At 47.8% G+C, this 12,541-nt stretch overlaps 1 protein-coding gene across 1 annotated transcript in view; it reads left to right on the forward strand.

Moving 5' to 3' along the window:
• Positions 1 to 1,479: 1,479 nt before the first annotated feature.
• The window catches only part of SLC1A1 (solute carrier family 1 member 1), a 72,417-nt gene continuing 61,355 nt past the window's right edge, over positions 1,480 to 12,541 (forward strand). The window contains exon 1 of the mRNA XM_027616540.2: positions 1,480 to 1,820. Within this exon, the coding sequence (XP_027472341.1) occupies positions 1,730 to 1,820 (91 nt within the window). The 5' untranslated portion in view covers positions 1,480 to 1,729. The remainder of the gene's footprint in view (positions 1,821 to 12,541) is intronic.

Here is a 12,541-nt window from a genome sequence, read left to right on the forward strand (position 1 = left end):
CATAGTTGTGACCAAACTGTATACACAATTTAATCTTCCTTTCCCCCCCATAATATCATAACATATGCTATCTCGTGCAATTAAAAATTTTATAAACTTCCTTTCTATAAGCTGCATAATGAACTACTGCGTGACAGTTTCATAATATATTTGCCATTCCTTTTATGTTGGACACCTGAGTATTTCCAGCTTTTTGTGTGTGTGTGTGGGATGGCTATCTCTATCTCCTCTTTCTTGATAGTTTCCCTCCTGACATTTCCTCAGATCCCGCTCAGGCACAGAGTGACCTTGATACCCCTCTATCCTTCCTTCTCTCAAAATTTAGTTTCTGGAAAGGAGCTGACAAAGTCATTCATACTAAAGTGTACGTGATTCATAAAGCTGAATTATAATCTCTTAAGAAGGCTTGCATCAAAATTTCAGCCAAAGGAATGAAGCTCTAACTGTGGGGTTTTAGTCATCAGATAATCCAGTTGCGGAGCTCCCCCACCCTCCCCATTCACACAGTAGCCTCCACAATAGCAAAAAGAGGTGCAGAGCTTACCTAATGTTAGGAAAGCTGACATAAAGCCCGCCTAGAGCTGCGGAGGTGGTGATGTGGGAAAGGAAAGGAAAGAGTTTGTCTAAGTGACGGTGAAATAATGGGGTCGAAGAATGGAAGTGAACTCGAAAAGTCACTTAGCCTCGCGGAATATATTTGGCACCACTTACCTGATTTCTCCAACTCCCCTGTTTGCCTTTCCAGTGCATTTGGCCTTAGGGATGGGCCCTCCCACCCTCACCCAGCACTGCTCGGCCGGGCGCTCAGACCTCATTACTCTGCCAAGTCTCCCAGTTCAGGGGCCTTTGGCGGCCACAGAGCCAGTCAAGTTTCTAAGAGGGCCCATTGCAAGCCCTGTGTCCACAGACCATCCTATTGGTGCCTCACCTCCTGCTACTTCGAGAGAAGAGTTAATAATACGGGCGGGGGTGGGGGGGATTAGAGGTGAGAGCTCACAAAGTCCTGTTCTGCTCCCCCCACCTCAGCACTTTCTCTTCCCCTCCCGCTAGGGGCTTCAAGCTTTCTAGACGGCTGGCAAAGCCGAGGCTACTGCGGGCAGCAAAGGGCACCCACGACAGAGCTGTTTCCCTCACCCCTCCCCACTGGCAAGGGCTTCGCGCTGCCCAGGGGCTGGCGTGCAGAAAGCGGAGGGGAGGGGGTGTGCAGGGAGAGGTCCAAGCCATAGTGGCTCCGCCCACCTGGGCTAGGCGAGGAAAACCTAAATCCGAAAAGCTGGGCTGGCAGGACAGGGGGGCGGAAAAAAAAAAAAAAAAAAGCAGAGACTCCAGGTGAAGGCTGGACGGGCTCGGGGCTGCGGGCTCCCCGGCACCCCGCGCGCACGGCGCACGCCCCCACCCCCCCGCGCGGCCGTCCGCCCCTCCCTCCTTCCTTGCTGGTTGGCCCGGGCGCCGCAGAGCGCGGCGGCGGCAGGAGGAGCCGCGCGCGCCGAGCGCGCACCGCCGGCGAGGTTGCCCGGGCTGCAGGCGCGACGCGCGGTCTCAGGTGGCGGCGGCGGCGGTGACAGCGACAGCGGCGGCCGCAGCAACCGGCGCGCACCCTCTCCCCCGCGCGCCCGCCTCCCGCCCCCACTGCGCCGCGGAGCCTCCACCGGTCCCCGCGCGCACTGCCGAGCTCCGCGCACAATAGCAGCGGCCGCGGCGGCGGCGGCTCCCGGCCCCGGCGCCCGCCATGGGGAAGCCGGCGAGGAAGGGATGCGACTGCAGGCGCTTCCTGAAGAACAACTGGCTGCTACTGTCCACCGTGGCCGCGGTGGTGCTAGGTGAGCGGCGTGGCGGGTGGGCGACGCGCGCGCCCTCACGCGCTCCCGGCTCCCAGGCCGCGTGCGGGGCCGGCGGGTGCGAGGGTGGGCGAGGCGCCGCGGGTGCACCTCGGCGCCCCCGTCGGCCTCGGAGCCAGGCGGGGGCTTCTCCGCGAGGGTGCCGATGTCTGCATGCGAAGAACAAAGCTCCTCGGGGACTCCCATTTGGGTGCTCCACGAGCTGCGGGCTCCTGCTTTACCCAAAATGATCAGAGGGGCTTGGAAGGGGAAAGGGAAGCTCTAGGTCCTTCCCGTTGGGAGGCAAACATGGTTTATTATTAGGTTTTCAGTCCTATGTGCTCCCCCCATTTTTTCCGGAACCGTGCTGCCGGGACAGGGATCGAGTGCGGATTACGGTCCTCGGTCGGACTGGAAGAGGCACCTTAGCCTCAGGGATGGCGCCCCCCCCCCCCCCCAGGGAAGGGAGATAGAGGGTGTTGCCACTCACCCTGGGCCAAATTCTTGCCCAAACTCAGGGCTGTGCAGTTTTGGCCTCCAGGAGGTCACTGGGGGAAGAGAGAGCTAAGAGAACTCACGTTTTTTCCTTTCCCACCCCGGTAATCTGCCAAAATAGCCTCCTTGAGCTACATTGCTCTCCACATTGTTTTTCTGAAAATAATATTTAAGTCCTATTTGCGTGTTTTTAAACAAGGGTGTATTTAAATGATTCATTCCTGACAGATTACTGTACTAAGCAGATGTCTGAGCCATTGCTCAGAGGTATGGAGTTGTTCCTATTTAGATTATGAATTTCTGCCAATTTGCCTGTCTTAAAAGTTAGGCTCTGGGATGCACCCCTTTGGGGCTGGAGTCTCTCTCCTTTCCTCTATGAGCTCACACAGGTGGGGCTACCCAGCAGGTGAGATTCCTTTGAAGTCCCCACCTTGCTTTGGAAACACGATCTGGGTTTGCTGAAAAGGGGTGGGGTGGCAGCCTCCGGACCTCATGCGCCTTCTCCAGGGATGCTTCTGACTCTCAGAATATTTGGCATTGCCTACTCCCACACTTGATGCCCTACCCCACAAAAACCTATGGAAGTTAACGGAATCCTCAGAGTCAGATTTGCTCCTCCAGAACCTGTGCAAAATAAAGTCAGGCTTCTAGTAAAGAAATAACATCTTGGAATTGCTTTTACAGAGGCCGTTTGTGGGAGGAAAGGAGAAAAGTAGAGAAGCAAGTCTTTCTTATCTGCTTAACTCTATTTCCCCCAAGGGCCAAGTGGCTTAGGGGTCTTTAGGGAAGGTTTATCCTGCCCCCGCTACATTTAAATAATATGCCACAGAGAGAGTGAATTGATTTCCCTGCGTCCAAACAGATGAGATGGCCTTGTTTGTTTTCCCTAGTGGTAAAAGTCCAGAGTTAATTGTTAGGCCCTTCTTAAGGATGGTTACTGGGTAACTCAGGGCCAACATTTCCCTCCCAGTTCCTGGTGAAAGTGAAATAATGCTGCCTTTTTGGCCTTAGAATTCTCCAAAGATACTCACCTATTAACCAAGTGTTGCATACCACACTTCAATGTACCCATTCACTGGAGGCTGGTTTGGAAAGGATTTTGAGCAGTTGTTCCCTGGCCTTTGGAACCTGTTGAAAAATACAGCTTCAGGGTCAAGAGGAATTACATGCCCATTTTGCAGATCTGGCCTTTGGCAGCAGGGCACTTTCCAACAGTTTTTAATCTGGGTGAAGCACAGGAGCTTGATTCAGACACTCTTCTCAAGAAAGAGAAACCACCATATAAAAATGTCAAGTGCCCCCACTGAAGTCTTTCTGGACATTTGCTCCTCCAGGAGCAACACAGGGCTATCCTAAGGGTTTCCGCTCCTGGTCCAAAAAGTGTGAAGCCTGAGCCATCCCCAGTGTGCCCATCACAGGCACCTCCCGAGGTCTTCCTTTTTTCTTTTCTTTCTCCAGAGCACTGTGTGTGAGTGGAAAGCATACCTCTGTGTTGTCTGCACGAGCTCAATTGTTGAACCAGAATGAAATTCCAGCTAACTTACAACAGTGAGGCTGAGTCCATATCTAAACTGATAGAGAGTTTATTTTAAAAGTCTTAATTGATACAAGAAATCACAAGCTCTCTCGTGCAGCCTCCTTTCTGGACCTTTTTTAAGAAGAAGAAATTTATTAACTACCCTGACAGAATGTCATCTTCTGATTATAGCCATCAAAATGTTTGGTCCTGGCTCTAATTCAGCAGCCCTGACACTTTGAAATATTTTGATTTTTGAAATGAGGGGCAAAGGTTTTTATGAGCCAGCTTGAAGCCTCTGATTTTTTCAAGACCTAGGATGTGAGGGGAAATGCAGTTAAAAAGCATTTTTTTTACAACGAAGATACGGGAAGGATTAACCATTTTGTTTTGTGCCCCATAGCCTGCTTCTCAATTCGTTTAACAGGCAGAAATTCTAAGAGTAGAATTTTTGTGCTCCAACTGAGAATTCTGTCCAACAGAATCACTGTGTGTAAAAATTCTGTGTCACAGCATTCCGATTCAAGTGACCCACTAATGATCATTTCACGTACAGATCTTCCTCAACTTAGGATGGGGTTATGTCCCAATAAGCCCATAGTAAGTTGAAAATATCAAATATCCTAATTCAAAAAATACATTTAATACACCTGACCTGCTGAACACCATGGCTTAGCCTAGTCTGCCTTAAATGTGCTCGGAGCATTTACATTAGCTTACGGTTGGGCAAAATCCTCTCACACAAAGCCTATTTTTTAAAGAAATGTTGAATATCTCACGTAATTTGCTGAACACTGTAGAGAAAGTGAAGAACGGTGGTTGTGGAGTGCGGAATGGTTGCGAGTGTGTTGGTTGTTTACCCTCGCAGTCACGTGGCTGCCATGCCCAGCGTCACAAGAGAGGATTGTACCCCATCTCGCTGGCCCAGAAAAAGATCAAAATTCAAAAACTTGAAGTCCGGTTTCTATGCACACGTATCGCTTTCACACCGTTGTGGAGTTGAAAAATCATGCCGGGGACTGTGTGGATCGTGTTGGTAATTATTCGTGGAACCCTCACCCCATTCACAACATAGAGCTGGAGCTTTCTGTCCAGGACCTGCTTTATTTCAGGCATTTGAAAAACCTGATTTCCACCTTGCAGATTTTCAGGAAAGGAAGTAGATGTTATAAGCTTATTCATTCTGAATAATTTTCTTCAGCGCGCTAAGAAAGCAATCCTTTATAGATTCCGATTCCGCTGTTTGACATGAAGAACAATTCTTTCACGTAATCAGTAATACCCTTGCCCCAGCTTCATGTCTCCTACCCTGGAGGCTCTCCCAGCATATATTTGGCAGTGCTCCATAGAGTCGTGGTATATGCTTGCTTCCTCTGTTTCTCTGTGTCTGTGAAGCCTCTGATGACAGGGGCTGGCTGCAGCCGGCTCAGGGTGCAGCTCACCTGCGCAAAGCCTTGCGTGTGACAACATTCCAGAATGTATATCATTACTGATAAAGCTCATTTGGTCTGGTGACTCCCATGCCTGGTACTGATGGGCCTCTAATCAGCTCAGTCTTGGAATATACCTGCAGCGACCAACACTTAAATCATTTGTTCATTCCGTAGAGACTGTTGTGGAGCCTGGGCACACAGCAGTGAACAAATCAAAACCCCTTTCCTCATGAAACTCTCGTTCAAGTGCCGAGAGGTAAACCGTAAACAGAATAAATGGGTAGGCTGCAATACAGAGTGTGTCCGATGGTGAGGGTGCTCAAGAGTAACACAGAGCAGGGAGGGGGGCTGGGAGGGGCTTGCACTTTTTTAAATAAGGACAATAGGGACGGTCCTGCTGAGAAGGTGACCACTGAATGAAGACTAGAAAGAGGTGGAGGAACAGGTGCACAGATATCTAGGGAGCATCCTGGCTTGTTTGAGAAAGAACAAGGGGTGCAGGGAGGGAGTGGGTGGAGGCAGGAGGCCAGGAGGGGACAGAGCAGTGGAAGAGCGTGGGCTCCTCTAAGGACTTTTGACTTTTACTGGGAGATGGGAAACCACTGTAAGGTTCTGAGTAGAGCAGCGTGGTCTGGTTGTATTTTAATCAGCTCCCCTGGCGGCTGTTTTGACCACGGACTGGCGGAGGCAGGGGGAGGAAGCAAAGCCAGGTTGAGGAGGCTGTGGTGCGCGTAACCTGCGATGCATCTGACTTCTTAAACTCTAATCTCATTTGCATCATGCCTAGTGAAGTATTAGGAAATGCTTAAGAAAAAAGGCAATGAAAATGTTTTGCAGCTATGTAGTAGGTGTTGCCTATATCTATATATATATATAATTATATAATTTTATATACATGCATATATATACATATATATGTATATATATAAATAAAAATGCCCACCTAGGGATGCAGGAACTGAGACTCAGTGTCACGGTCACTCAGATGAAAACTGGTCCCCCTGTTCCTTTCCTTCCTCTCCTTTGAGCGGCTTCTCTCTGTCTTACTCCCCAGCTCCCTGTCATACTTGGTCCTCACCGACCCTCCTAGGAATCACAGTGCCGTACTGGGGTGGTGTCCTTTGGTCTGTACTGTTCTTTTCTCCCCTGAGACTGGAAAGGGGCAGAAACATGCCTCCAGGACTCTGCGAATCCCCGTGTGGGCCTTTGGAGGAATCCTGCTCCAGTGAGACTTGGCAGACTCATCGGCCAGGCTGGCCTCCACTCTGGGCTCAGACCCACCCTTATGCCTCTGTTCATGAGGCTGCCCAGCTCTTCCCTCCACCTTCAAAGTCTGCCTTTCCTACCTTCTAACAGAGGGGCTTGGCATGACTGCGGCGGAGGGTATGCTTGAGGGATATGGAAAAACAAAATGAGCAAGGCTGCTAAAGAGGCAGAGGCAGCTCTCGGAGGGCCTGGAATGCCATGCTGACGAGTTCGGACAAGGTCTGAGGGTTAGGTTGGCAAGGACACAGTCAGAGCTGTGCTTGGAAAAGATCACTGAAGCAGGTGCATGTGGCGAATGGATCCTGGGAGGGCGGTCTTGCAGGTAGGCAGACAGGGAGAGCTAGGGGCCTCAGCTGCACAGCCGCAATGGAAGTGGAAAAGAAGTGACAGTTAACTCGAGGTGCTCAGCAGGTTGAACTATAGGGTATGGCCAGATTTGGTCCTCTAGGGGAAGGAAGTAGCCATCTCTAACAGGAGAGAGCGTCCTAGAAGTGGCACAGACTTGGAAAAGAACTATTGTGCGCTCCCACTGTGCAGAAGCAATATCTACTTGTATGCATTCCTCTGCAGTTAGAACATATTCTTTTTTTTTTTTTTTGCCTCCCCCACCAATCCATGAGCCTCCCTGAACCCACAGCATCTGTCACAACGCATGGTGGGCTCAATACATTTGTTGATTTGTTGATGAGACATTTATGACCCAGAGAGTAGGACATTGTCCTTGCTTATTGAGTGAATAAATGAGCCCTAACCTTGGCTTGAACTCCATTTCCTCCATAAATTCTCTTCTGCCTACTTCAGCATTCTCCAATCTGCAATGGTAACCCAGATTAACAATTAGTCTACATATATATATCAAGCACGGCCATCTTTTCTTCCTCAGAACTAGATTACAGACCCCTTGAGGGCCAAAGCACCCTATTACTCCTAGCAAATCCTGGAAAATGAAATGAGACCTTAAAGTAATGGGACTGACTCTTCAGAGCTCTTTAAGAGAGTGTATCTGATATTTAAACTGTCTGGGCCTTTGTTTTCTTATCAGAAAGAAAAGGAATTTGGGTAAGCTGGAAAAGAAAGGATTTCATTCACGTGCCACCTCCCCTTTATAGATAGTGGACTGTCTGGTGGAATATGTTTGTTGAGAAAGAATTGGAAACAGAAGTTCTGGAATTGATTACTGATGTCTGCCAAGGGCTTAGGAGCAGAGAGTATGGGCATGTGTCCTCCATACTTGTTGACCCTGGGTTAGAAAATCTCTGCGGTTCCTTCTAGCTTTAATCCTTTCGCTCAGTGATTGTATCATCATCGTTCCTCAGTTTATCTCTAGAAGCTCTTCCATAGGACAGTAAGCAAGTGATAAAAGTCATTATGGGAGGATGAGATGATCTTGATGTTGAGTCACTTGTAAACCTCTGTGACTTGAGTTTAATAATGTAAATTGTAAAAATAAGTAAATAAATAATATAATTTGTATATGGAACTATTACCAGGGCAGCGTTCAGGAATATGAGGTCTAATAAACTTATGTTGTTCCTGTGTATGTATGCATATGTATACATATCTTGCATGTATCTGCTTAATTAAGTACTTTAGAGAAGAGGTCCTTTAACTGGCTTGGCCCAAATTCCATGTATTAAAGAATTAGGAAAAGAATTTTGGGCTTTGAATGTCCATGCCTGATGCTTTCATTTTTGAAACCAAATCAGAACCAAGCAGACTTGCGGACTCACTAAAGAGATTCTGATTTTTGGTTGTCCTCTGTGTGGTATATATACCTCAAGTCTATCAAGCCAAAACCCCACACAAAGCTATATGAACAGAAAATTGTAAAATGAATCTTTCAAAAAATTATCACAGGTGTTGGACTCTGCTCCATACCTTATGTTGTATACACATTCTTAATGCCTTCTATTGGGAGGACTTTGAAGGTAAATTGCTAAAGTACAGAGAAGGGCAAAAGGAGACGTATGTGTCTGTGCCTGTCTTTCAGTTTAATAGAAAAGAGAGGATTAGGGGCACCTGGGTGGCGCAGTTAGTTAAGCATCTGACTCTCGATTTCTGCTCAGGTCATGATCTCAGAGTCCTGGGATCGAGCCCCACATAGGACCTGCGTTGGGCTTCACACTCAGCAGAGTCTGCTTGAGATTCTCTCTCCCTCTCCCCACTTGTTGGTGCACGCACTCACTCTCTCTCTCTCTAAAATAAATCTTTTTAAAAAGAGAGAGACAAGATTGTTCATAGATATTCAATATCTTGTTAGATGTTGCTTAATGTGAGGCATAATCTTTTTTAGTGCAAAGAAAAAAAACCCAAATCCTGTAGAATCAAAGTTATCCACCTGTCAAAAATTTGAGCAGCAAGCATAAGCAATAAGGGAAACTTCAAATGAAGACACTTGATGTAGAAAATTACTGTGTGCCAGATCAGGATATGGTAGAGCTGACATGGCTAAAACGCTGGCTAGATCAGACAAGGGGTACAAACCTGGGATGAGGAATTCGCTGTTGGAGAGCATATGCCTGCTCGTGTGAGCGCTTGCTTGTTAAGAGAGAAAGCTTTCCACATTAATTACTTGTGAGAAATTGTGATTACCTGTAACAGAGCTGAGCCTCCAAGAAACTGTCCTGTGGGGAGTCAGCGACACCCTGGCCTGGTGCCAGGGAAGCCCTGTTCGCCTGAAGAGCTGCAGATCTCCCCAGAGTTGGTGCTGGAGATCGGGAGTCACGTATGCTGTGAGGACTGGAGAAAATGAATTCATTTTCGATGACATCAAACACCCCTGCAGCAGTGCTTAAGGTAGCAAGTGTTTTCAGTGGCCTTTCCTATTTAGAATGTTAAACATGCATCTAATGGCAGAGAATATTGGAGACAGTGACTTTTAAGCCAATAATTCACTTTGGAGCTATAGTTTGGCTCAGTGGATAGATTTAGAAGGAGCTAATTCATTATACTTGCTGAGGAAACAGCCCAAACTTCAACAAAGTGCGCTCTGTTGTAATTAGTACACTCCACAGTAACACCTCTGTTGATGGAAAGAAAGTGTTCAGTGGCTCACTCGTTGCCAGAAATGTTACTACCCTGCGTTCGAAAAATATCTGCCAACTGCCTGTTCCATTACCAGAAGTAGAATATTTCCTTTCCAGCAAATACGCCTGCACTTTCCGGGGTGGGAGGACCTTGTCCCAGCCCACAGACGCTTCAAGCTGTGTATTCTGGGCTGTTACTTCCCTGGCCCCGGCCCCGGCCCTGGTTGTGTGAGTTCTGGGCAGCAGTCCCCGCTCAGCCAGGACGAGGAGGACGCTGTGCCTCATTCTCCAGCACGAGACCCAGAGCCAGCACTGAGGAGATAGACCCTCCCACCGGTTCCTCACGTGCGGCCTGAGGTCTTTGTTACCCAGGCCCTTCTTGGTCTCGGGGTCCCTAACTGTGTCCACAGATTGGACAACTGTCACAGCATATCTTCATGTGTCCAGGAAGGCTCCTGACATGAGTATCATGTGACTCTGTGAGGTCTACATGTTGATGCAAAGGGGTGGCCTTTGGGGCTGGAACTTCCATTCAGAAATGACCAGAGAGGGTCCACGCTGTGTGTTTATTCTTATAACTGCCCTGAGACAATTACTTGGGTTCAGTGCCCTTGGGTTTTTAAAGCTACATTTACTTACTCAACTAAGAAGGAAACCCTTCGGGAACAGAGCTCAAGTGAGATAATATAATCAAATTATCTTTCTACCACTGTTCTGTTGCCCGAGAGTTATCTGGTTACTTATAATTCAGTAAAGAATTAAGTCAACAATAACAAAAAATGCATCGCCATCAGAAATACCTAACCACAGAAAGCCTCATCTCCAAGCCTCTTCCTGCTTCTGGATGATAAACTGATTTTGCTCAGTTTCTCTGGGCATTTCATATTCTTCATTGTCTTCTGATTCCATTAACCACTTAACAGGTTTCATACAAGACTCCCCAGATTATGGGACAGTGAGGAAGACACATTTTCTACTTTGAAAGTTATTTCTCTCGTGGTTCACCAAGCCTACGATTTGCTAACATTTGTTGAGGGCTTACTGTGAGTTTTATGCACGTTTATTTCCCATTTGACCCTGAGTACAGTGAGGTAGGAAGTTTGCCCTTCGGTGCAGATAAGGAGAAGGAAACATAAAAGGCTTAAGTCCCGTGGCTGAGGTCCCAGTCAAAGCTGGGATTTGTACCCAGGACTGTCTGACTCCAAAACTGAGGTTCTTAACCATTAAGCAAGTCTCCTTCCTTCCTAACAGACCTTGATACACCTAAAGCATAGTTCAAATGATTCTTGTAGACTCAGTTTTGTACAGTGACTACATAAAGCCTATTTTCCACCTTCTCACTCCATCCCTTGCCTGTCTCTTGGCGCCATTTTATCCTATCCTTTACTTGGGGCGGTCTCCAGTGGTTAGCCTCCCCCCCCTGCTCCTCCTTGTAAGCCCTCTATTTGAACAGGTATTCTGGTCGAGCTTGTGTAGTGTTTGCTTTCCTGGAGTATGTTGTAGTTTGCTGCCCTAATGCTTTTGCTCATTGTTTTACCCACTGTTACCCTACTCATCCTTGAAGATGGATCTCCTAATTCCCACTCTTGCTGTATAGACTTCTCTGGCTGGTCAGATGATCTGCCTTCTCTGTGCTCTTGTCACTTTTCATTTACATCCACACGTTACACTGCATTTGCACCACCTCCCCAAACCCTGCCCTGTGGCAGACATCACTAATTGATTACTGCAGTCTTAACCACGGAGCTCAGTTATGGCCTCAAAATCCCCAAAGCTATCCTCCAGGCAAGTAGTTTTGGGGATTTTGAGGAGTAGGAGTTCATTAGGCAAAGAGAGTGACAAAAGGGTTTTTTTTTTTGGCAGTGCACGTGCAGATACCACTAACAGTAGCCCAAGTGTGGTAAATGCTGCAAGAAAGCTACATCTTGCCTTGGGGCTTCAAAGAAGACAGTTGAGAAGGAGTTCCTGGAGAAGGCCAGGAATGGCCTTGAGCAGGTGTGGTAGGATTCCTGGGCTGGATGTTTGGAAATACTACAAGAGCCCAGGTTGAGATAACGACAGGAGGACAAAGGCCCATATACCGTCTTATGTCCTGTTTTGGTATCACGTGCAGCTGCTGTGTAATCAGTGCATTGCTGTGTTTTCACAACTTCTCTGTCTCACCTCAGTTTCCTGAGGAGAGAAAATAATGCTGTCTGATTTGGGTCTGTCATACTCATGGCATCTAGCACTGCACCTGCTTTGTAGAAGGTGCCCCCAAAATCTTTTCTCACTGGTGACAAAACCTTTCTCGTGAAAGGAGAGGTAAACCATTGGTGAGCCTCTCCCATTAGTCCCCAGGCTAACCGCTTAGTTGTATGTTTTTTTTTTTCTTTTTAAGATTTTATTTATCTATTTGAGAGAGAGAGAGCACAGAGGGAGAGGGGAAAAACAGACTCCCCACTGAGCAGGGAGCCCAATGTGGGACTCGATCCAGGACTCTGAGATCACAACCTGAGCCGAAGGCAGACGCTTAACCCACTGAACCGCCCACGTTCTCCTGTTGTATGGGTTTTTGAGTGAAGACCCTGGGGAACTCTTATCAAGCTGGGGTCATCCCAAATGTACTTTACTTCTACTTTGGGGATCCCAGAAGAAGAGCAAGCCTGGCCAACAACAGTTCTGAAGCCATTTTAGTGTGAGCTCCACATGGCCTCGAAGCTCCCAGACTGGAGGGCCTCTCCCTACCCCGAGGAAGGCGTGACCTTTTCAGGAAACCAGCACTAGAACCACGCTGATTTCCAGAGAATTCTTTGGACTGATAAGAGAAGATCCATCTGGTCTCCCGAATTTGGGCCATGGCATAAAGCTGAAGCAGCCTTGAATGACAGCATTTTTTAATGTGGTAATTAGCAGTTCCTGTCTGTCTGTGAATTTATTTCTAGATTTCTGCCCCCCCCCCCGCCCCCACAACATACACACACATCTTTTTACATCCTTGTCCAAAGT

The sequence above is a fragment of the Zalophus californianus genome, chromosome 13 (genome assembly GCF_009762305.2).
Source record: "Zalophus californianus isolate mZalCal1 chromosome 13, mZalCal1.pri.v2, whole genome shotgun sequence".
Taxonomy (NCBI): domain Eukaryota; kingdom Metazoa; phylum Chordata; class Mammalia; order Carnivora; family Otariidae; genus Zalophus; species Zalophus californianus.